This window comes from Helobdella robusta (genome assembly GCF_000326865.2).
Source record: "Helobdella robusta unplaced genomic scaffold HELROscaffold_19, whole genome shotgun sequence".
Taxonomy (NCBI): Eukaryota; Metazoa; Annelida; class Clitellata; order Rhynchobdellida; family Glossiphoniidae; genus Helobdella; species Helobdella robusta.
Genome location: NW_008704034.1, coordinates 515713 through 537242, shown reverse-complemented (window position 1 = coordinate 537242; position 21530 = coordinate 515713). Strand labels below are relative to the sequence as shown.

The window sequence follows — 21530 nt, the reverse complement described above, 5'->3', positions numbered from 1 at the left end:
TATTTCATCAATTTCATCACATCATCGTCATGGTCATCGCTATCCTCATTATTACGTCATCATCACGTCATCAGCAAGATCAGCATCATTATCTTTGATACAGTCACAGATATCACTGTTTAAAGATCTTTATATATCGGGAGCTCTCTATACAAGGCAATAATGAAGCTACTTCATTCAGAATTGTTACTTTAGTGACAGCAAAAAGTGAACGCTCTTGTCAAACGAAACATCTGTTACATTAAAATGTCTCAACTGTGATTAACATCCCATCAACCAAACCATCACTACATTAACAACGAGACCAAGTTGCCAACCACGACGGCCATAAAGCCATAGTTTCATTTCTTACAAAATCATAACAAGCAACTCAACTTACGTAGGAAAAAATCAATGGCAGGCGTTAAAAAGAACCAGCAAAATACAACTGGCGTCATATAACCCACACACTACACAACAACCACAGCAAAAACCACAACACAACAGCAACAGCAACAACAACCACAATAACAACAACACAACAGCAACAACAACCCCAATAACAACAACACAACATCGACAGCCACAATAAACAACAACTGCATCAACTGTATCAATTTTCTTATCGGGAACAACAGAAATCAAACATCCAAGAGCAAAATTAGAAATAGCGGCCAGAAAATCTAACGACATAATTCAGCAGTAATCGCACGTACACGCACTTACACACATACGCAACGCGCGCACACGCGAAACGTACACACACGCACACAAATCATGCATACATTCACGTAAAAACATTCTCACCGATGTTTATTATCTACGCACACGTCATAAAACGAATGTCCTGAAAATAGCACAGACACATCATTATAATTACGTAACGCCAAAGATTATTATTAAAAGAATTAAACGGCGTTTTTTATGAAAACCATAAACCTGGACACCCCTTCTTTATTTCCAATGGAATTGTCCGAAACTCCGAAAACTAAGCTAGTCTATAAAATTTATAAATCGTTAAACTAAATTTTTGAATTTTATGAAAACTAATTTTTTAAGGTAAACGTAAAAAACAACTGAAGCCCGATTAAATTTATTAAATATGGAAGTAATCTTAAATGCAAAGCAAACAAAGTGGAAAAAAGGAATATAAAATGATATATAACCATATAACGAACCAGCCAGCGTGAATGTTTGACGTAAAACCGCGGTAAATAAAACATTAAATGTAAAATAATCTTGCCATATATCGGTAAGAGTAGGTAGGTTGGTAAGTAGATAGGTCGGTAGGTAGGTAGATAGGTAGTAGGTAGGTAGGTAGGTAGGTAGGTAGGCAGATAAAGAAAATGAACACGTTCAATGGAATAAATTGGTGAGAAATTACGAAGAAGATGATTATTTTGATGATTGGAAGGTGATGATGATCGCACGGTGATGATGATTGCATGGTGATGATGATTGCACGGTGATGATGATTGCATGGTGATGATGATTGCATGGTGATGACAGCGATTAAAATGGCGATGATGATGATGATATTGATGATGATGACGTAATATTGAGCGAACAGTTAAGAAAGAAAAAACTGACATTAATTTATTCAACTGACTAGAAAGCCCAACTTTCAAAATGAGATCAGAAAATAAAATAGATCCTAAAATTGGAATGCCTAGAATATCATGCATAAAAAAAAGAACATTAAATAACGATGGAAAAAAACCCAAAAAAATAACACTACATAACATCAAGAAGAGTTTCGTCTCTGACGTCAATAACATCAATAAATTAAAAAATTTCGGATGACATTAACAAACATTAAGAAAGGAACTGACATTAATTTATTTAATTAAAATTTTTTTTCATTTTTTTTTTTATTATTCACAAGCGCGAATGAGTAAACATGTACTTATATCAGTGCCTTAACTAAAATAGAATACAGAAACACAAAAAAATAACTGTGAAACTCATATACTCACAATATAAACAGAAAAGGGGAAAAAAGAAAAACTAAAAAATATCAACATCCATCAAAGATTACATTAACACATTTCAGCGAACAAATGAATATACCGCTAAAAAAGATCATTAACGACTATAAATCACGACTAGGATTTAAAATTAACAATCAATCAATCAATCAATCAATCAATCAATCGATCGATCGATTGATCAATTAATCAATCAACCAACAAATCAATCAATCTATCAATTAACAAATTAATTAACTAATTAACTAATTGATTGACATAAATATTATTACACGTTAAAAAATGTAATAACGTTGTTATCACTGAATCATTTCCGCTGATGAAAAGTCTGAAATGAAATAAAAAGTCATCTTTATTAGTTGAAATATTTAACAACCTCATCATATCACCCTCACTGTATAATTTAAAACAGCAAATCAATCAACCAATCAGCAACAAATCAACCAACCAATCAATCAACAACAGCGAACCAGTAAACTAACCGAAGCAGACGCAGCAGCTGTCCTCATCCAAACCTGCCCATCACCCGACAACAGGTTATCACGTGAAAACTTGCTTGATGACGTCACGTTGGAGTGGGCCGATGATGATGATGATGGTGAAGATCTTTTTAAGTCATTCATCTTCCGTTTGTTCTTCTTGATGACATCACTATCAGCACGTTGCTGTGAGTTGTTTTGAAGTGTTGTGTCGGAGTTTCATGCAGGGATTGAAATTAACATTCAGTTAGAATGGATAATAAGGAATAAATTACTCCATTCCTGAAACAAAACTCAAAATCTACTGAATTACTGAATCTAACTATAAAACAGTATCGGTCGACCACAGCATTCTCTGTTATAACTATCAATTCAAATACACTTTTCTCAGAACAGATGATAACACAGGAAAGATGACAAGTTGATTCAATTCTGTATTCAATAACATAATGTACACTTCAATCCTATCCTTCTTTGTAGCGAATGTATTAGAGTGAGGTTTAGTTTAGATTTAAAGTAGACAGACATGTAACAGTGTAGATTAGAACGTGTAACTGATGGAGGTTTGGACTGCTGTCCTTTCATCTGTCATATTGCTTGAAAAATCATATTAAAGTGCTGAATTGAAAACTATTGGGTCATGTCGCTTTTGAGAAAACTGTAGAGAACTTGAAAAAAATAAACTTAAAAATGATTTTAACACCAGCCCCAACTTGTTTATTTATTTATAGAAAATAAAAGATAAGCGTCTAACAGGTGGCTGGCAGCAGAAGATGATGAAGATGAGAGTGATGAATGCGATGACGAAAATGATGACCACCCACAACCATGGGCTCTCATTGGCTGCCGTGATGATAGCTTCAACCACACTCAACTGATGATGACAGTGAAGAGATGAAGATACGATGAGGAGGTCGGTCGTTAGTGATGATGGTGGTGATGTAATGAGGACGAATGACAATAACTTTTGTGATGATGTTTACGGCGATGATGATGTCATGCTGACGGAGGTTGATCCTGATGGTGCAGTTGCAGAACGTGAAAATATTGTTAATGACGCAACAAGGGATGATGGCAATTGGAATTTGATGTCACTGATGATAGCACTGATAAATTTCCAATTGTGATAAACGAAGCCACTTCCCTATAGACTTGTTCACTCATTCTAACTTTTCACTAACCTTGTCCTTCTTGACCTTCGAAAATTCAAGGTCATGCTTGTGCTTCCACGTCTGCAAACTCCACGCCCTGACATCCCTGACACTGGATGCGATAATGAAGTTATCAAACAGGATGTCAGGCTGCATGGACCACAACTCCAACCCTACGGCACCCTTCGTAGTTCATTCAAACAACATCTTATCAATTATTCATACTTTTGACACCCAACTCTATATTTTAAAAATAATTATTTTCTTTGGCGACGAGATGGTGTAATGGTTAAGGCGACTGGCGCTGATGTTGTAGTGACCGAATTCGAACGCAATGGAAATCCCCGCCAAACAAAACTTCTATTTGATGCAACTAGAAAATTAGTGATGAATATCATCTCAAACAACAACAGTAGCGCTAAAAAGATTAAAACCAAGCAAGGAAATTAATAAACTGTCAGTACGTGTATGAGTTTGTTTTATGACTATCAGTATTGAAACTCACAATGGAAGACATATTGTAGGGCAGCGGATCGTAAAAGTATTTGGGATTCAAAATCTTACGAGGTAACCATGGGCCCTTGCGTGGTAGGTAAGGGGAAAAATTATTAGTTGAATGATTGACTGATTGGTTGATTGGCTGGTTGATTGACTGATTGGTCGGTTGGTGGATTAGTTGTTTGGTTGGTTGGTTGGTTGTTTGGCTGGTTGATAATGGAGGACGAAAGGATAGAATGAAGAATAAAAGAGAGATAGAAAAATGAATGAAACCTTAAAATACATAACACAATAAAAATTAACATAACTTTATCACTATCTATCTGAATCTAAAAAAAAAACTTAACAACTCATAGCCACCATCACCTACCTTTAAAATCTCACCCACCCAACGAACCATCACAGAACATACCTGGTAGTTGGGATTGTTGATGAGTGGGGCACTCCAGGGCCCCTTGAATTTCGGGTTATTTATAAGGGGGGGTGTCCACGGGCCGCAGCCCAACGCCGTCTCGCAAACGGGGTTCACTAATTTTTCAAAATTGAAAAAAAACTTTCTAAAAAAAAATGACTTATTAAAAATTCGCATTATGAGTTTATTTTTTACTAAAAAATTAGATAAATGACATATATTTTGGAAGGCAAGAAATAAAGTTAAAAATAATAACAAAGTCAAGAAAGAATACCATTTATGTCAATTAAAATAATAAGAGTAAGAAGAAGAAAACTGGCATAAAAAAACAATACTCACAACAAGTGCAATAAAAAGAACCATAAATCGATCGCCAGAGTTAAGACAAGTGCTCACACACACTTACACACCAAACACACGCACACACCAAACACACGCACATACACACACGCACACACCAAACACACACACAAACACACACAGATACAGATACATCAAAATGTGACATAAAAAGAAAGTAAATTATAAGTCGGCATACAAAACATGTATAAATAAAACAACACATACATATGAGACATACAAAAGCGACAAATACAACGAAACATCAACCAACGAATCAATGGTGGTTCCCAGGTGCCATCAAGCTCATCATCCCTGTGGAAATGGGGTGGGATTTATCTTATATTTTAGAATTTTCAACTAGTTAGTTAATTAATTAAATTATCGGTTAATTAATTTTAAATTTGAAGTTACCGTTGTTCATTTGTTTATTAATTAATTAATTAACTTTAAATTGGAAGTTATGGTTGTAAGTTTTTTAATCATTTTTAAAATATTTCTCGATATATTTTGTTAAAAAAAACCATTTTTAACGGAAAAAATTTGCCAATTGACTATCCTACTTTGATATTTGATAATGTAAGACTGGGATGAAAACACATCTTACCAGTCCTTAGGCTTGATAGCTCTATCATCTGGTATCCATTCCTCCTCCTCAACCAGCCATCCATCCGGCAGTTTCGCGTTGGGATCTGGAATCATTTCCGGTGCTGTTTCATCCCTAATGTGTGTGTGCGTATGTGTATGCGTATGTTTGAGCGTGTGAGTGTTTGTGTATGCGTGTGTTCGTGCATATGAGTGTTTGTTTGCGTATTTGAGTGTTTGCGTACGTTTGGCATGTAAAACGACATGTAGGTGTTGTTGTGTGACTTTGTTATTTAAGCATAGAGTTGATGTGAGGGTCAAAAATAGAATGCTGGATTGAATGAATGGATGGGTGAATGAAAGGGTGAATAAATGAATGAACGAATGAACGAACGAACGAACGAACGAATGAATGCTCACCAACTTTCTGGCTTCACTGCATTGGCATCTGGAACTCTTATTTGAAAAGACAAAAAAAAAAGAATTTAAACTAATTACAAATATTTGTACTACATTCACTTGTTTTTTTGAGTGTGAAGAACACAAACACAAATTAAAATTACAAAACCACATTAGATTAGGATAGGAGAAAATTATGCAATTTTAGGAAGAGATAAAACAAAAATCGGTAGAAACAAAGACAACAAAAATCAGTAGAAACAAAAACAAGAAGCAAGAGAGAGAGAGAGAGAGAGGAGAGAGAGAGAGAGAGAGAGAGAAGAAGAAGAAGAAGATAGAGAAAAAGCGGATAGAGAAAATTTGAAAAAAGATAAAAAAACAATAAAATGAAAGACAAAAAGAAAAATATAGCAGCCAGGTCAACTAACTTGAGCCTGTCATCCCAGTCCTGCGGTTTAACATCATTGACGTCGACAATTTCCTCGCTAGGATTCACCGGAGGACTGATTTATTTCAAAGAAATTATTATAAGAAACTATTCACAACTATCCGTATGATTATTATTTAATGTATTCTTATAACTTCTTGTTAATTATGATAATTATTCATTTATTATTAATTTATTATTCTTTATAATTTTCGAACAACGAGTGCGTCTGACTTGACGTCATGCAGCAGGCTGCCACTTGTGACGACGACGTCATCAATCATTGTGTAGAAGGAGTTGTTGGAATGGATCACTGTGAGATGGTGAGTGAGATGGTGAGAGAATGAATGAGTGAGTGAGTGAGTGAGTGAGTGAGTGAGTGAGTGAGTGAGTGAGTGAGTGAGTGAGTGAGTGAGTGAGTGAGTGAGTGAGTGAGTGAGTGAGTGAGTGAACGAACGAAAAAACGAACGTAACTGAATTGATTTAGAGAAAGCTTCAGGCAGAAAAAACAACAAAAACGTATTAAATAAATAAAACAAACCTACAAATAATTATCACAAAATAAATAATCTATTCAATCATTTATTCATTCATAATATGCCCAAATATTTAATGGATACCTAATGTGTAAAGATGCGTCAGTTTATCTCTATATGCTTCATACAAACTTACTGCTGGCGCTTTTGGGCCATGCTTCTCCTTGCAAGATGTTTAAAATACTTTATTGTTACTAATGCAATCATTAATGACATTAACAAACAAAACAAACTACAATACAAGCATTAATAACCACATCAACTAAATAAATATAGACATATAGGCAAACAATATCAATAACAAAACAATGTCAATATCGGTAACAACAATAAAAATGACCTCAACATAAAATGAAACATTGACAAATAAAATAAGTAGCAGCAAAGCAACAGCAAAAATAACAACTGACAACAACAACAACGACAAACCTCATACTTTCCAGTCAGTGGATTTTTATGTCTGAAGATGAAATGCAGCTGTTTGTAGAAATGATTATGTGAATGATTAAATATACATACACTGAAATAAATAGCATATCCTTTTTCATAGGTCTCGCCGTTATTATCGTCATCTTCGTCTTCATCATCATCTTCATCACAAAATCGCCCCCATCTTCAACACCGACACCACCACCACAAAGAAATACACACAAACACAGCACCTTCACATCATTGCCACACTTATCAGGTCCAAACATGATAACGTAAGGAGTTCTGTCTGTGAAATCTTCCTGAAGTTTCACAAAACAATTTTTTTAGGTTAATTTTAAATCTACATCATAATTGCCTAATTCATGAATGTGATTTTATTAATTTATCAACAATGTGAAGTTTGCCAAAGTTGTAAATAGGAAAAGATAACAAGCAGACAGACGTAGAAAACAAATACTCAAAACACCACCAAAGTTTTAAATAAGTCAACACAAAATATGGACAAACCAGGTTGAGATCATCTGAATGATTAAGTAATTTTATGTAGGCGCCTCCACAATCAAGTCCTCTTTGAAATTTGGCCTCAAATCTTTTTAAAAAAATTAATAAAACCATAGTTAATAATAATAAAATCCACATCCAAATAAAATTCCACATAATGAACATTATTTAACTAAACCAATCAAACGCATCACTATTTAGCGTAGTCACTTTAACTTCAGCAAAAAAAAATAGAAAAGTACCAACTGCACCACAAAGGTCTGACCATCAAAGATGAATGGCTGTCGGAGTTTGGATGAAATGGCATGGTGCTTAGCTTTAGACTGTTGGTAGGTGTCAATTGTGTGGTTAAATTTTAGTGGATATAAGTAATGCTTACAAAAATGTTGTGTCAAATTGTGTAAGTTTAACCCATTTATGCTGGATGGGTTAAAATTTTATAATGACCTTCAGAACAAGTCCAACATCTTTTTTGATAACTGCATCCACTGGCTCTTCCAACTTCCACTCTCCTTAACAAAAAAAATCAATCAGAAAAAAAATTATATAATGAAAAAATTATTTCTGAATAAACTTAAAACTCCAAAAAAATTAAATAACACCATACAAGTTATATTTATAAAAAAACTATTAATGTACTATTATACTATAATATTAATAATATAGCATAATCTTCCTCCTAACCATCATACAATGAAATCTCATCATCTGTGTGCTCCTTCTTTGCACTTGATTTTATCCAACTGAAATTTTAGAAAAAATTATATAATGAAATTTTAAATGAAAATAATAACAGTTAAAAGCTAAGATATTTTAGAGGAAAAATGCCTTATTGTATTTTTCTTATCAAACTTCTTATTATTTATAAGTCCGACCCATAACGAATGGAGACTATAGGATTGATTGAAACTTTTTATCAAAAAGCAAGTGGCCATATACATTCGTTATATAATATTTTTCACAGAAAACTTTTCATTGAGTAAGCAGGTAAATATTAATTCTAGATGATTGTAAATGGATGGAAATCTTGTTCTGTAAGACCTAGGTTTTTAACAGTTTTAATGCAAACCCTTCCTACTCTAGGTAAAGATCAATTTTGTATGTACCAGAGTTTAATTCTTATACAAAAATGTCGTGGCAAAAACATAGTTGGGAATCATATGTAAAAACATAACTGTCGACAAACTTTTTATTGAATTCCTCTTCAGACTGGAATGTTTCAACAAAGTAGGAATTAGGAGGTGGAATGGGAGGAGTGTAGGGGGGCTGTTTATTTGGTTTGGTTTTACATGATAATATAATTTGTTTTATAATTATAAACATTTGCATTTGTTTGTTAATGTTAATGTTTTAATTTAATAAATTATTAATTAATAATTAATTTTTTATCTTTATTAAATAACTAAATGAATATTCATTTACAAGTTTTATCAATAATAACAGAATCAAAATAATTATATTGTTAATAACCAAATAATAACGATTATTTTTAATTTTATGTACTTATAATGTTCATGTATTAATTATACTTATAATTTATAAATAACAAAATTAATTTCAAAAATAAAAAAAGGACCAACAAATGATAATTCATGAATAAATTAATTAACAAAATATATATTAATTATATTTATAATCACTAACCACGTAGACCTCCCCTCCAAAGTCATCATCGTGCGACGACACTAACGAGAAAAAAGTTTGTAACTTCAAAATTAGCAAAAAATTATTGCAAAATTTCATTTCTAATTTTTAACTCAATTCGATTTCACTTTTCATTCCCATGCTGTCCTTAGCAGAGGTTCGTGTTGAATAAGTCTCCTAATAAAGGTCTCGAAAGTTACCAATTATAGAAAATGTTATTTCTTTGAAGAGTGATGCATATAAATGAATGTTGAAATTTTTTTAAAAATTAAAAAAACGTGATATTTTTTTCATATTTTTAAAAATTTGAAAATAACTTAATTTCTCAAGTGAGTTGTGTGTGTATACGTGTGTGCCGGTGCTTGTGCGTGCTTCTCAATAATGAAATTAAATTATAACATCTATGTTGATCTGGGTAATATTCCTGAATTAACGCTCAAATTTTATAAATTTCCAGAGCAGTCTCTAAAATGGTAAAGTTTTGTTCTAGTTTAAAATGAATTTACGTTCATTAATTTTATTAAAAATTAAAATAACTTGCAAATTAAATTCATTCTTTAATTATGAGTCTTTTTTAAATGAGTCTTTTTTTTGTCTTCTCAGCTCTCAATTTTATTTTTAATTTTTTATAATAATCATTTAAATTTTTAAATGCGCATTCATTCAATTAATAAAAATATTTAAATTAAAATAAACTATAAAACAAAAGAAATTTGGAATTTTTTATATGTTTTATTGCAACGTTTCTAATTTAATTTCAATAAATATTTAATATTGTTATTGTCCATTTAAAACAATTTTTATGAAGAAAAAATAATTGGAATAATTTTTTAATTGTTTTTTACTTTTATTAATAAATGAATTGAATTGGTTCAGCACAAGTTGAAGTCAGTACAGAAGGAGAAGGTAAGACAGTTCATGTCATTTACTCAGACCAATGAGAGGACTGCCCTTGCCTGTCTTCTGGCTCATGACATGAAAATAGAGGTTGCCATCGATAATTTCTTTCAATTCCCAGATCGATATGCCATCAGAGAAGCAAGACAACCAACAATAGATAGAAAAAGAATTGAGCAACTATTCAACAGATATAAAGGTTTAATCTTGTTTTATTTTTATTTTGGAAAATAAAAGTAGCACTCAAATTACTGAGTTAGTAAACTTATATTTTGTTTTAATAAAAATTTTAAAAGATTCCTTTGAAGATGAAAAAATCACAGCAGATGGAATGATGAGATTTTTAGATGATTTGGGGTTGAATCCTGAGAGTCGAACTGTTCTCATTCTTGCTTGGAAGTTCAATGCTGCTACTCAGTGTGTTTTCACAAGAGAAGAATTTATTAATGGATTCATTGAATTGGGGTGAATTTTAAATTTTACTTTTTTAAATTTTACAATTCAGTAAAAGTTAGTTGGATAATTTACTGTTATTTTAAAGAAATATTTTTCATTTACTGAGATATATTTTATTCTGCAAATATTGACTTTTACAGAGTTGATGCAATAGATAAATTAAAAATGAGATGTGCCACGTTGGAACAAGAAATTATTGACCCTGTTCGCTTAAAAGAATTTTATCAATTTGCATTTAATTATGCCAAAAATCCCGGTCAAAAATGCCTAGGTGAGTTTAAAAAATCTGTTGTGCTTCTAAATAATTTAAAATCATAGTATGAAAGATGAATGGCCATAGATAATGTTTCAACATTTTCAATTTCTTCTACAAACAGATCTTGACATGGCTATTGCATACTGGCACATTGTTCTAAAAGATAAATTCAAATTTTTAGATCTTTGGATTCGATATTTAAATGTAAGTTTCATTATTTTATTTGTTCTTCTACATGTAATTGTATATGAGTATGTTTTTTATGATTAATGCGTAAATTAAAAGTTTAAACACCAAGGAAAAAGTTTCTTCAATTATGTTAATTAATTAATTTAACAATTTTAATGGTTTATTATATGTAATTAAAAAAGTTGGTTTGTTTTATTAAGTTATGTTTAAAAATGTTTAACAGGAAAATTACAAAAGATCAATATCAAAGGATACCTGGAACCTGCTTCTAGATTTTTCACAAATCATCAATGATGACATGAGCAACTATGATGAAGAAGGTTCAATTTCGTTTTTGTGCTATTTTCCATCATTTTATTTCTTTATTAATAATAATTTATCGAAGGTGTCATCATTGTAACTTTTGTTGTTTTTGCTGCTTCTGCTGTTGTTTGTATTTTTTTTTTGTCTCTTTACAATTGTTACGACTTTCAATTTTTGAGAATGGCATTTTAATGATAGATTGACTGCATGTATTCAAATGCATTTGAAGAAAATATCTATATGTTTATGGAAAGCATAAATGCATTTGAAGAAAATATCTGTGTGTTTATGGAATGCATAAGAAAGGGTTAAAAGTTAATATTGGTAAGACGAAGGTATTGGTGAGTGGGGAAGGTGGGGAGCGAGTGATAAGTAAAATAGACCCCTGTAGGGTATGTGACAGGAGAGTGAAGGCTAACTCGATATTGTGTATAGGATGTCAATAATGGGTGCATAAGAGATGTAGTGGTGTGAGGGGGGCACTGAAAAAGGTGGAAGGCACGTTCAAATGTAAGAAATGTGTTCATGGTGTGATTAATAGGACTGATGCAAGGATGGGGTTGAGTGGTGGTATTGAAAGAGTGGAAAGCTTTGTTTATTTAGGGGTTAAACTGAACGCAGATGGAGGATGTTTGAGCGCTGTTACGGCTAGAGTTCGTGTGGGATGGATGAAATTTAGGGAACTGGGTGGGGTATTGTGTGGAAAGAAATGGTCAGTGAAGATGAAAGGAAGGGTATATAAAGCATGTGTGAGAGCAGCGATAGTATATGGTGGTGAAACTTGCGTGTTGAGGAGAGAGGAGAAAAGTGTACTGCAGAGGGCTGAAAGAGCTATGGTGAGGATGATGTGGGGGGTTAAAGTGAAGGATAGGAGTAGTACAGAGCTAATGTCGATGATGGGACTGAATGAGGACATTGTGACATTGATAAGGAGATCGAGATTGCGGTGGTATGGACATGTGTTGAGAAGGGATGAAAAGGTCGGGATTAGGCGAGCGTTGGAGTTCGAGGATGAAAGTGTGATAGGAAGGGGTCGTCCGCGATTGGAATGGAGAGAGCAGGTGGAGAAAGACAAAGTGCAAGCGGAGTTGCGTGATACTAAGTCGAGTGACAGATATGAATGGCGTCGAGGGGTATTTCGGTTTCATCATAGGTTGCCAAACGGCAGCCCCTGATGTCGTCTAAAAGTGTGTCGTTTGTTGTTGTTTTTGGAATGCATGAATACTAAAGTCCACGTCACTAAATCTTGACTAGAGTTTTGGATGAAACATGGGAATGCTTGAATAAAAAAATTAGTTGACGAACAACTAATTGATTATGCTGATTAATCATCTTAATGTTTATCATTTATATTTACATTAACAAGCTATGTAATAACCTGGTTGTAAATTTGAAGTGTTTTCACTGAATTCAAAATATTACTTAATTTTGTTAACCTATTTTGATCGTCAAACATGACGAAAGTATTTCGGCAATGTGTTCATGTATTAAATATCAGATATCAATCAATCAATCTTCGTTTTGCGTCCAGAGACCCGGTTCCCCGAGGTAGGACGTTGTAACCTCCTATTGTTTATATACATATATATATACATTATATATATATATATCCAAGATTAGACATATATTATCAGATATAAGATGTATATCTTTTTTATATTATCTCAACTGTTACAGGAGCCTGGCCAGTACTCATTGATGAATTCGTTGATTATGCAAAACCAATTTTAGACAAACGGAATACAGAAACAGAAACAACATTATGAATTTTTTGTAATTTATTTGACAACAATTTTTCATTAGTTCAATTAAACCTTTTCGTGATATGATACATTTATTACCATCGTAATTATTATTAATTGTGGAGGATCAGTATAGACCTCCCTACATTGTGTTAAGCTAAGCTAGCTCGCGCGTGTTTTTTTACTGTTGAATTTGAATGAAAGCGTTTTTTTTCCTGAACACTAATTAATTTCGTTTTGGTTGGTCAGTTTAGTTAACGGAAGTTTGAATTGTTTGGCAAATTGCTGTCTGATATTGATTTTAAAATAGATGATTGATTAAATATTGTTTGGTTCTTACGAAAAAGTAATCTTTTAACATCGTGTATCCTATTTGTTCTCAATGGAATGATTGTGCACATGTGCATCTGGGCCTTGTGCATTAAATATTAAATAAGTAGAGCAGCAGTTGGCGCTCTATATATGAGTAGTAGCCCGAAGAAGAAAAATATTTATTTTACAAAAAGCAGGGAGACTGTACATGATGTAATGGTTGAAGACGCCTGACCCTGCTTTGCAGTGACTAGCTTCGATTGCACAGAGATTCCTGTCGATATCACGCAGCTATCAAGTACGCTCTGTGAGATACACCGTTGATACCTCTGAAGCGAATACAGTAAAAAAAGAACGATCTTTAATCTTTTCAACGAATTCTTTTGTAAGTGTCGAGGCGAAAAAAAATGAAACGATTTCAGAGGTTAGTGAAACCGAACTTTTAAAGGAATGTGTGATAAAGTTCATGTGTAATGAACAGCCGAATTAAATTGAACTGAAATGCTAAAATCGAATTTAGCTTCCAATTACTTGTTGTTTCTTATATCGAAAGAAACTCAACACGTACATGCTTCGTACTAGAATTATATATGTGAATGTTTTTTTCCTTCTTCTTCTAATAAGTCTTTGTGTTAATTTCATTTGTGATTTACAACGTTTTAAAAATGAAACAGCACTACAAATGGTATGTAAGTTTTTTTAATGAGTTTTTGAAAAAAACATATTCAGTTTAAAAAATAGAATGTCATGGCGATATTTGACAATGTCAAAACAAGAGGTATATATACATATATATGTATGTATATATATATATATATATATATATATATACAATATATTAACATAAACAAAAATATATGCTATATATAAAAAGAATAAATTAATAGAAATACATCATATATAATAAATAAATAAAACATGCAAAATATTAATATGCTCTGAAATATGAAAAAGTAAAAAACAAAACAGCAAAAGGTTGCAGTAAAAATTAAAGACACATTGATATCTTGTAAAAACAGCGTACTAACAAAAGTTAGCCTACTCATAAACAATAATTTTGAGATAAAATTGCTTCGATCGTTAATAAAAACAATTACTCAAAAATAAATTCAAAGAGTTGCATAAAACAAAATGCTTAACAATAATGTCAAAAATGATGATTCTATCAAATAAACCATATTATGATTCTTCGTTTAATCTCGTTTCGCTTCTACGGAGCTTTTCTGTGAATCACCTACTTTTTCTCTGAACATCCGACTGGAATTAGTTCCAACACCCACGACCACTTTCCATTCAGCAATCTAATAACTGGAATCTCGAAATAATTATTTTCACATTTGTTGGAATCAGTGGCCTCAGTCGAACACCTAGTTTGAATAATATCCTTTGGTATCCTGTTAACATCTTCATTCAAAAGTGTTTTGTTACTGCAGATGATGTCTTTAAAAACGCTAATGTTCCCCATTCTGTTTGCGATTGTTTTGTAGTAGCCACAATCATCAACTTCTATAGATGGTGCGTCGTCGCCACTTTTTATTGATATTACGGCACATTTGCAGAATACTCCAGTCAGGAAATTCACCAAAACTACGGCTTTCAAAATGTTCAATGTGTTAAAGTAAATCATTATAGCTGTTAACGATATTATGTTATCTAAATATTACTCAAACAAATTTAATCAACTGCTGTTGTTAATTACAAGTTTTATCGAAATTGAATTAAGATTGAAGATGCCTTTTCTTCGGACCATCTTCGCTTTTATATACATTCTCAAAAGATATTGACGTAAAATGAAATGAAATTGACCGGAGTCGGGCATTTTTTCATCACGTTAAAACAATCAGATCAGGAAATTAGTAACAGTGCAAGATGATTGAGTAATTTTCAGAAAAATTCCCGAATAATTACACACACACAGAGAAACAGGCTGAACTAGCCGAGCTCTCTCGCTCAAGCCTAATAGACATCACACAGCGAACGTTAAAATTAGAAAAGTAAGAGGTGCTGTTTTCATGTGAATGTCGCGCTGAATTATTTCATCATACACGCCGACGTAATTAACGTACTTCTGGTTAGAAGTTTTTTTTTATTAAACTTTTTTTATTTTTACTAAACGGAGATTTTGAAGTTCACTAATCATTTCAGCTAATAAAATGATCTCTAAACTTATTAATAAACATAAAATACCACTACTACCAATGGCATCACCAATAATGATAGTTGCAGGTTACACCAACATTATTAATAATACTACTGTTAATTATTGAGCCTGGATTTAATATTTATTAAAACTCCCTTTTGGGTCTTCGTTATAAACATAACAAAGTTTTTCATATTAAAAGTTGCATCAAGAATTTTTTTAATAATGTAAAAAACGTTAAAGTTGAATACGGTCGGTGAAATCACAACTTTCCGATGCGTTGGTAGGAGATTATTTCGAGACGTTATGGTGATAATGAGATAGAATGGTCAATCTTAATTCTCTACAAGATACGCGGGCTTGCACGATGATAAAACTAATGGCACACAAAGTTATTATCATTGTTACTACTGCTTCTATACTACCATTCATTGTTTGTTACAAATAAAACTTCAACTATTGCTCATTTTATTTTACTACCAAAATCTAATCTACATTTTTCTGTTACTAAAACAAAATACTTACACGACCTGGTAATACGGTAACATCTTATAATAATTCTGTTATCATTTGTTGGAACTTGATTCGTGTGGAGGTTGTGTTGGTTAGAGATTCATAGATATCAATCATAGATGTCATTGAGTCACCAATAACATGCCTATCAAACAAATAATACACTTTTGGTACTAATGATAATTCTTCGTAACTTCGTAACTCAATTAACCACCATCACAACATCAAAACTTCTCATTGTAAATTACGACATCAGTTAATGGCAATTATTATTACTACTTTTTACCTGTAATCAATCCCCCATTGTAATAATGCCTAATCAATTCACCATTTTACATAATCTCAGAGCGATGATGTTAATTTTAAAAAAAACGTATCTCCGTGTGGTTGTGCTCATGTGCTCAGGTACGAGCTTTCTGAGGAATAATCATTTTCGCTGATAACCCACTACATTTTTAAGAGCTATTAATTCATATATGTTTAAGTGTATACACGCACGCACGCACACATTCACACGCACACTTCACTTTTTTCTTTAACTAATGAAATCGTTAGCGAAACAAAGCAAGCGCCTTTATTTTTTTTAGTGCAGGCAGATTTTATAATAATATTTGTCTGTTGTGAAACAATCGACAATTCTTATTTTTAAGACATGATAAGGATGAAAAATGGTTATAATTAATTAAAAATTAAGAGTTCAAGAACATGAGAGATGTATTTTATGTAAGTATGACACGTTAGTCAATATTTTTTAAACATAGTATCGTACGTATCGTATTGTATATATGTCATTTAATCACAGATGTTCACCTAGTCCCCAACACCATAATATAAATGATGGAATCAAAGTTTTTGCAATTTCATTGCAGCAGATAATCCACACCACATTAGCGGTTCATTTCATGTCAGCGGCTAGCAGCAGCAGTAGCAAGAGTGACGTCACAGTGATCAACAGGAACGAGAGAGAAGTGCGGTTGGAGTCGTTACAAAGATAGCTGTCGCAGAAGCAATTGGTTATACCGACTATTGCGACATCACCACTCCAACAAGTCTTGCTGTGGATGGCGCTGTTCGAGCAACCCCTACTGACTTTCATAACTGCTCCAACTATTTGAAATATGCTATTGACTAGTAGTTAGTTAAGTTATGACTTTTTATTGAATAATAAACAGACTCTTTGCCATTGAAAATATTTAACAACATAATTTAATTAAATATTAAACATATTAAAATTAAAGGAGTCTTCAATTAATAACAATTTATTTACAGTTTTTGAATTATAAATTATGCAAATAAAGCGATCTGAAAAAAAAACCTCACAAAAAGCATGGCCAAAGGTTTTGAAGCAGTAACGGCCTTCGCACGTTTGGGACGCAGGGCATACTGCTTCTCCGGTGCACGAGTAACATCTAACTGACCGAGCCACGCCTACCACTAATGACGTCACAGCGAGGAGAGTAACTACTGGTGAGATTGCCATTTTTCACTGATGTTTGCGGACAGTTTCTGTTGTTAGCTGGTTGGTGATTGTTTGGTATCAAGTTTTTCCCAGCTTTCAGCGGTCTGAGGTTATAAAACCCATTGATTAAATTTTTTTAAATGAAAATATTATAAAATATAGCACAAATATCACAAGTTTAAAAACTCACGTCTGAAAAACTACCTCACTGCATTAAAAAGTTATCGTTACCAGTGGTTTTCATCCTAAATATATTCTGTGGATTCATTTTTTATTAGTTAATTAATGATTTATGATAACTTAATTGCAGATAAGCACGGCGGCGCTTGCATTCACACACATCCACACACATCCACACACACAATCAAACACACACACAATATTTCAGCACACAATCACACGCATATTAGATAAGGAGGTAGATGATGATGATATGATGTGATGATATTGTTGTTGTTGATGATGTTGTGATGTTGCTGTTGATGGGATGTTGTTGATGATGTGATGTTGTTGTTGTTGATGGATTGTTGTTGATAATGTTGATGATGTTGTTGTTGTTGATAGATTGTTGTTGATAATGTTGATGATGTTGTTGTTGTTGATGTATGTTGATGATGTGTTGATGTGATGATGATGATGACGACGACGACGATGATGATGATAATTGGAATGAGGAAGATACTAATTATAATGATAGTGATGTGATAATGACAATGTACCGGATGTGTTCTTCATGCGATTTATAGCTATTGTATTTTTAAATGAATTCATTTGTTTATTTATTTATATTTTAAACTAATTCGTTCATTTTTTTTACAGATTACGAGGATAAAAATTGTTTTATTTGTTAACATTTATCTTTGGTTTTGATTCAACTATTAAAACATTCATTTTATTGGGAGTTAGAAAGATAGCAATAAAATATATTCCTAATTTTAATAGCTCTTTTAAAACTACCGGTATTAAAATTACTTACTCGCGTTGAATCGAGTAGTAATTTTGGCATTAGTATTATCAATAACAATACTGAAACCTAACAATGAAACACAATTTTGTTTTAAGAAGTGAACTATAGCACCGGAATTTAACGTTGACCTGGAATCATTTCAACATTCATCATACTCTTATATAAGACATTTTATGTCACATGATTTCTTTCAGAGAATATAGTGAATCCTATAAAAAAAAGAATAATGGTAGTTCAATGTCAGTTCATCAATAGTTTACATTTTACAACACAATGTATAATGAAGCAGATTAAACTCTGACTGAATGCATTTTTCGCTGATCACAAAATTTAACTTTTTCAAATTCAACGGCGAATATTCTCTTAGAGATGTTTTTCAACTTCAAATAAACTTCAGCCTATTATCGCGGAATGGTTCTCAAATCCGTAAGTAAGTTATGTTCCTCGTCAAAAACCTTTCATTCCGCAAATTGTTTTCATTTATCACCTTCGTCATGGAAATTATAAATTTTTTTTATTTAAATTTGTATAAATTTAATGAATTTAAAGCCATTGTTTGATGTTTAATTAACTTCTATTTATCTATGACGTATAAGTTTTTAAAAGCAAGCTAATGTTAATCAAAATTTAATGGGAGTTTGTCCAGTTAGTGCTAATTTATTTAACATTCATTCTAATTATTTTAGCACAATTCAAATCAACTTCGCCATCTTCATCATTGCGCCATTACACAAATCACGTGATAACTACAGCACCATGTTGATGACCAGGGCCAAGATGAGCACTAGAACTGCCAGCATGGCGGAGACAGACGAGCGCTTGGAGTCGTTGCACAAAAATGAGTTGCAATTGCAAATGTAGCCACCGAACCCTAGTATCTGGCTACCAACACAGCCCATGGAGTCGGACCCACTACCGCAATACTTCGACACGACTGATTTTCCTGTTCAAATGAGATGTTTAATATGTATTTTAAAATATGATTATAAGTTTGTTTGATTTTAATACAAACAATATATTGATTATTTCTAGAAAAAACAAATTATAGATTCATGAAAGACGCTGAAATAAATAACAACAAACTGTTTTAATATTATACAACCTGTAATTAACTTTAATAAGATATATATAAGTTAAATAATCAATTTAGTTGAACAAGGTTTGGGCATTTGAAGCATTGGAAGATGAAATAAACAAATCGTCACAAAACAACGAACATCCGACAAACGAACCAGCTTCCATGTACTGAGTCTTTACACAGTAGTCGCCAGTGCAGAAGTTGAAGCACACAGATGAGTCGGTGTCGCACTTGTAGCAGTTCACCGATTGAACCATATCTACGAAGAAGGATGTCACAAGCAGGAAAACCACAGCTGCCGACATGCAAGAAAATTTCAATGAGGATGCCATCTTTCTTTCACAGTGGAGAGCTTTTCGTTAGTTTTCAACGATTCTTTGGATTCTGAATAACAACCAGAAAGATCAATGTGGTCAATTTTAATGTCATAAAATTAGTAAAAAATAATCATGATTTGTAAACCAAAATAAATAAAAAACTATCACATACAACCAAATTTTAAGCTTGAAAATTAAAACTGGGCAGCATAAACAACATTTCCGTGCGAAACCGAAATGAACAGTTGGCATATAAATGACAAAACTACAGCCACTATCAGCTAGCTATCAAACAATTGCTTAAACTTAGCTAGCCGTGTTCTAATTAAAGCGTACGTAAAAATACATACAAAACATACATACACACGAAAAGACGCATACATACACACACACACACACACACACATATATATATATATATATATATATATATATATATATTATAGTAAAATTATTATCAATAATAACATTACCATAGTCGTAATTAAGTAAAATCTTTTAAGTAAATCATTTTAAAATTATTAAAAGTTACACATTCAACAAAAATAAATAAATATTATTTCTATCAAAAATTTGTATTAAATCACAACTATAATAATTGATAATAATGTTACTGAGTGAATTGATATTGCTACTGCTGTTATTATTGCTAATACCATTCATATATATATATATATACATACAAATATACAAACATACATACATATTGGCTGTAGAATTTTAAGAATAATAAATTCACTATTAATTACTCAATTATAATTTTAAATCGATAGTTATGCTATACATTGTGTCGTTCAATTGAGTGCGTTACATTTTATATAGCGCTGTGTTTTATGATGTTAAGTGGTGTTGCATTAGGTTATGTCAAAGTCGAAATTATCATGCTAATTTATTTCTTAATTGAAATCATTTTTAAGTGAATCATTTGAAATCGTTGAGCGTTGACAACTCGTTAAATTTAGTCTTTCAGAGAAACGATTCATATGTCAGCATTATAAAAGATTTTTTTTTCAACAGTTGCTACTATGAAAATATAACAAGTTATAAATTATTGATTATTTTTACCTCAAGGTATAAACATACAAACATTTTTTTTAAAACAAACTCATTTGTCAACTCCAGCCAAGCGTGCAATGCGCAGCAGTTAGCCAGTTACCACTTGTTAGGTAAGAAAGAGCAAATGAAGTAGGTGAGTAGGTTTAGAGAGAGAGAGAGAGAGAGAGAGAGAGAGAGAGAGAGAGAGAGAGAGAGAGAGAGAGAGAGAGAGAGAGAGAGAGAGAGAGAGAGAGAGAGAGAGAGAGAGAGAGAGAGAGAGAGAGAGAGAGAGAGAGAGAGAGATTTATGCTATATGCAATATTTACATAATTGCATAATTGTTATTTTAATTAATTTATTTATTTTTTATTAATTTACTCAACATCGAATATGAAAAAATGAAATTTAAACAAATTGAAAATTTGAAAACTTCAAAATTTCTCTACTTATATAAATAAATGTTAACTTCAAAATGGACAGAATAATTTGAAAATAT

The 21530-nt window shown here is 32.2% G+C and overlaps 4 protein-coding genes across 4 annotated transcripts; 1 reads left to right on the top strand and 3 right to left on the bottom strand.

Annotated features, from left to right (window-relative positions):
* Positions 1-1504: 1504 nt before the first annotated feature.
* On the bottom strand, positions 1505-9545 carry HELRODRAFT_110878 (hypothetical protein). Its single transcript, XM_009016652.1, has 20 exons — positions 9371-9545; positions 8913-8992; positions 8411-8469; positions 8174-8238; positions 7973-8049; positions 7733-7814; positions 7456-7524; positions 7223-7270; positions 6878-6956; positions 6492-6570; positions 6259-6333; positions 5852-5887; positions 5454-5567; positions 5121-5161; positions 4508-4623; positions 4103-4177; positions 3628-3780; positions 3201-3320; positions 2450-2632; positions 1505-2295 (listed from the first exon to the last, which is right to left on the bottom strand). Exons 1-20 carry the CDS (start codon positions 9467-9469, stop codon positions 2275-2277), a joined length of 1671 nt encoding a protein of 556 aa, XP_009014900.1. The 5' UTR covers positions 9470-9545; the 3' UTR covers positions 1505-2274.
* A 701-nt stretch (positions 9546-10246) lies between these two features.
* HELRODRAFT_77175 (hypothetical protein) lies at positions 10247-13237 on the top strand (the record flags this gene model as incomplete). Its single annotated transcript, XM_009016651.1, has 6 exons — positions 10247-10476; positions 10508-10732; positions 10864-11014; positions 11064-11216; positions 11392-11488; positions 13149-13237. Coding segments are annotated over 6 exons (945 nt in total), but the record flags the coding sequence as incomplete, so codon positions are not given.
* A 1522-nt stretch (positions 13238-14759) lies between these two features.
* Positions 14760-15152, bottom strand: HELRODRAFT_170824 (hypothetical protein; the record flags this gene model as incomplete). Its single annotated transcript, XM_009016650.1, has 1 exon — positions 14760-15152. The coding sequence occupies one exon, from the start codon at positions 15150-15152 to the stop codon at positions 14760-14762; it is 393 nt and encodes a 130-aa protein (XP_009014898.1).
* Positions 15153-19350: 4198 nt separating this feature from the next.
* HELRODRAFT_170823 (hypothetical protein) lies at positions 19351-20014 on the bottom strand (the record flags this gene model as incomplete). Its single annotated transcript, XM_009016649.1, has 2 exons — positions 19351-19547; positions 19837-20014. The coding sequence occupies 2 exons, from the start codon at positions 20012-20014 to the stop codon at positions 19351-19353; spliced, it is 375 nt and encodes a 124-aa protein (XP_009014897.1).
* Between the last annotated feature and the right edge of the window lie 1516 nt (positions 20015-21530).